This window comes from Wasmannia auropunctata, unplaced genomic scaffold (assembly GCF_000956235.1).
Source record: "Wasmannia auropunctata unplaced genomic scaffold, wasmannia.A_1.0 LD336111.1, whole genome shotgun sequence".
Lineage (NCBI taxonomy): Eukaryota > Metazoa > Arthropoda > Insecta > Hymenoptera > Formicidae > Wasmannia > Wasmannia auropunctata.
Genome location: NW_012026779.1, coordinates 3,424,954 through 3,426,897, shown reverse-complemented (window position 1 = coordinate 3,426,897; position 1,944 = coordinate 3,424,954). Strand labels below are relative to the sequence as shown.

The 1,944-nt window shown below is 28.7% G+C and overlaps 1 protein-coding gene across 1 annotated transcript in view; it reads right to left on the bottom strand.

Annotated features, from left to right (window-relative positions):
* Positions 1-164: 164 nt before the first annotated feature.
* LOC105450519 overlaps positions 165-1,944 on the bottom strand; it is an 18,926-nt gene continuing 17,146 nt past the window's right edge. The window contains exons 5-7 of the mRNA XM_011690404.1: positions 1,453-1,534; positions 1,074-1,248; positions 165-426 (exon numbers count right to left, since the gene is read on the bottom strand). Coding sequence (XP_011688706.1) covers positions 165-426; positions 1,074-1,248; positions 1,453-1,534 — 519 coding nt within the window. The remainder of the gene's footprint in view (positions 427-1,073; positions 1,249-1,452; positions 1,535-1,944) is intronic.

Genomic DNA, 1,944 nt, shown 5'->3' with positions numbered 1-1,944 from the left:
TCAGAGTAAAGGTTATTTTAAATATTTGATAAATTTTGAATAATTTTTATCGAATGTTTTTATTTGGATAAGTTAAATTATTTAATGTGATTCATTCGCCGTCTGATGCGAATACTCGTGTAATGCGGGTACTAATATAAAGTGAGTTCGTATGATACGAATACTCACTTTATATTAGTACCCGCATGATATGCATTAGTACCCGTGTGATACGGGTATCCGCGTGATACGGGTACTCGCGTGATACGGGTACCCGTGTGAGATACGGGTACCCGTGTGAGATACGAGTACCCGCCTGATACGGGTACCCGTATGACACGGGTACCCGAGGAATCGGTTCTCACCCGTGTGCAGCGAATGACGGGCGGGCGGGCGAGTACCCGGGTACCCGGTTTCCGAGCACTACTAATAATGCCCGTAGAAATGCTGTTCAGCAGAGAAATACATTACGAGATTACTTTGTATTTCCATTAGGTGAAGAAGGAGCTCCTTGGCAATTTAGATGTGCATTCAAAGGATTACTTGTGAATAATCCAGAATAATATGATAATATATGTATTAAAAGAACAGCTTTATTTTACGTTCCATGTTTAACAAAATATATATTTTTTAAATAAATAGTAAAACTTCTTTATTTGACTTATACATAAATTTAAATACACAAATTAAATAAATAAATAAAATAAATTAATTAATTAAATAAATAAAATAAAATAAATAAATAAATTAATTAATTAAATAAATAAAATTAAATACACATTTATTTAAACAATTAACTTTAAATTTAAACTTTAATAAATTAAACAATTAACTTGTACATAAATTTAAACTTAAATTTAAACTTTAATTTCAATCTTGATCAGTGATCCTTGGGCGTATATTTTAGAAAATTTAAATATGCTATATTATTTATATTTATTATTTTTTTATTGTTTATATTTTTTATTATTATAATTTTTTATTATTGTTTATATTTATTATTATTTTTTATTTTTTATTATTATAATTTTTTTAGTATTGTTTACATTTATTATTATTATTTTTTAAATTATCTTTTAATATAACATGCGTACGTTCTGCTAGTAACGTGTTCTGCAAGGAACAATAAATCATTATAATATTCCCATATTGATTGATATTGTTCATCTTTAGCACCTGCTCCTGATGCAGGCATAGTTAAATGAATTTTCTTTCTTTCTTTTTGAAATGTGTCTCTTAAATGTTTAAATCGTTTTGCAACCATGTCTCCTAAATAAAAGTAAATTGAGGTTATTGTAAAAATTAAAATGCCAAAATAATATAAATCTATATTTATTGTTAAAATTAAAATTAAAATTTATTGAAGTTGTATCAGAAAACAAAATTAATAATGTGTAGTTAATAATTAGTAATGTGTTCATTACAATAACAAATATATTTGCATTAAAAGAGATTAAATTAGAAAATTTTTACCTGTACAAGGGGGATCTAACATGGCACCAATAGATTGCCAAGTTAATTCTTTTGCTTTTTTATCTTTAAACATACGTGAACCCTTAGCATATAATCCCATATTACTTCTCACAATTGCAATTAATTCTTTTGTTCTTTCTGAGGTCCAATATAGAGATGTGTTCTGCATTTTTTATCACAATCCGCGATCGCAGCTACGTTCTAATATTTACTCTAATTACTGAAAATCTGTGTTTAGATTACATGGATTTTCAGTAATGACAGTAAATATCAAATGCAACTTACTTTTTTTCGGGACGAAGAATCGAAACTAAGACCGACGATTGTAAACATTCATACAGAAATAAAAAAAAAATTCGTCCCGTTATTCTTTGTTTTTCTATGATTGATTGACGCAGTTGCCGCAAACGCAGAAAATAGAGTTGAATCAAATCGTCGCGTGTCGCCGAATTGCGAATGCGTATCGGTGAAACGTCATCTTGCGTCCGCGTT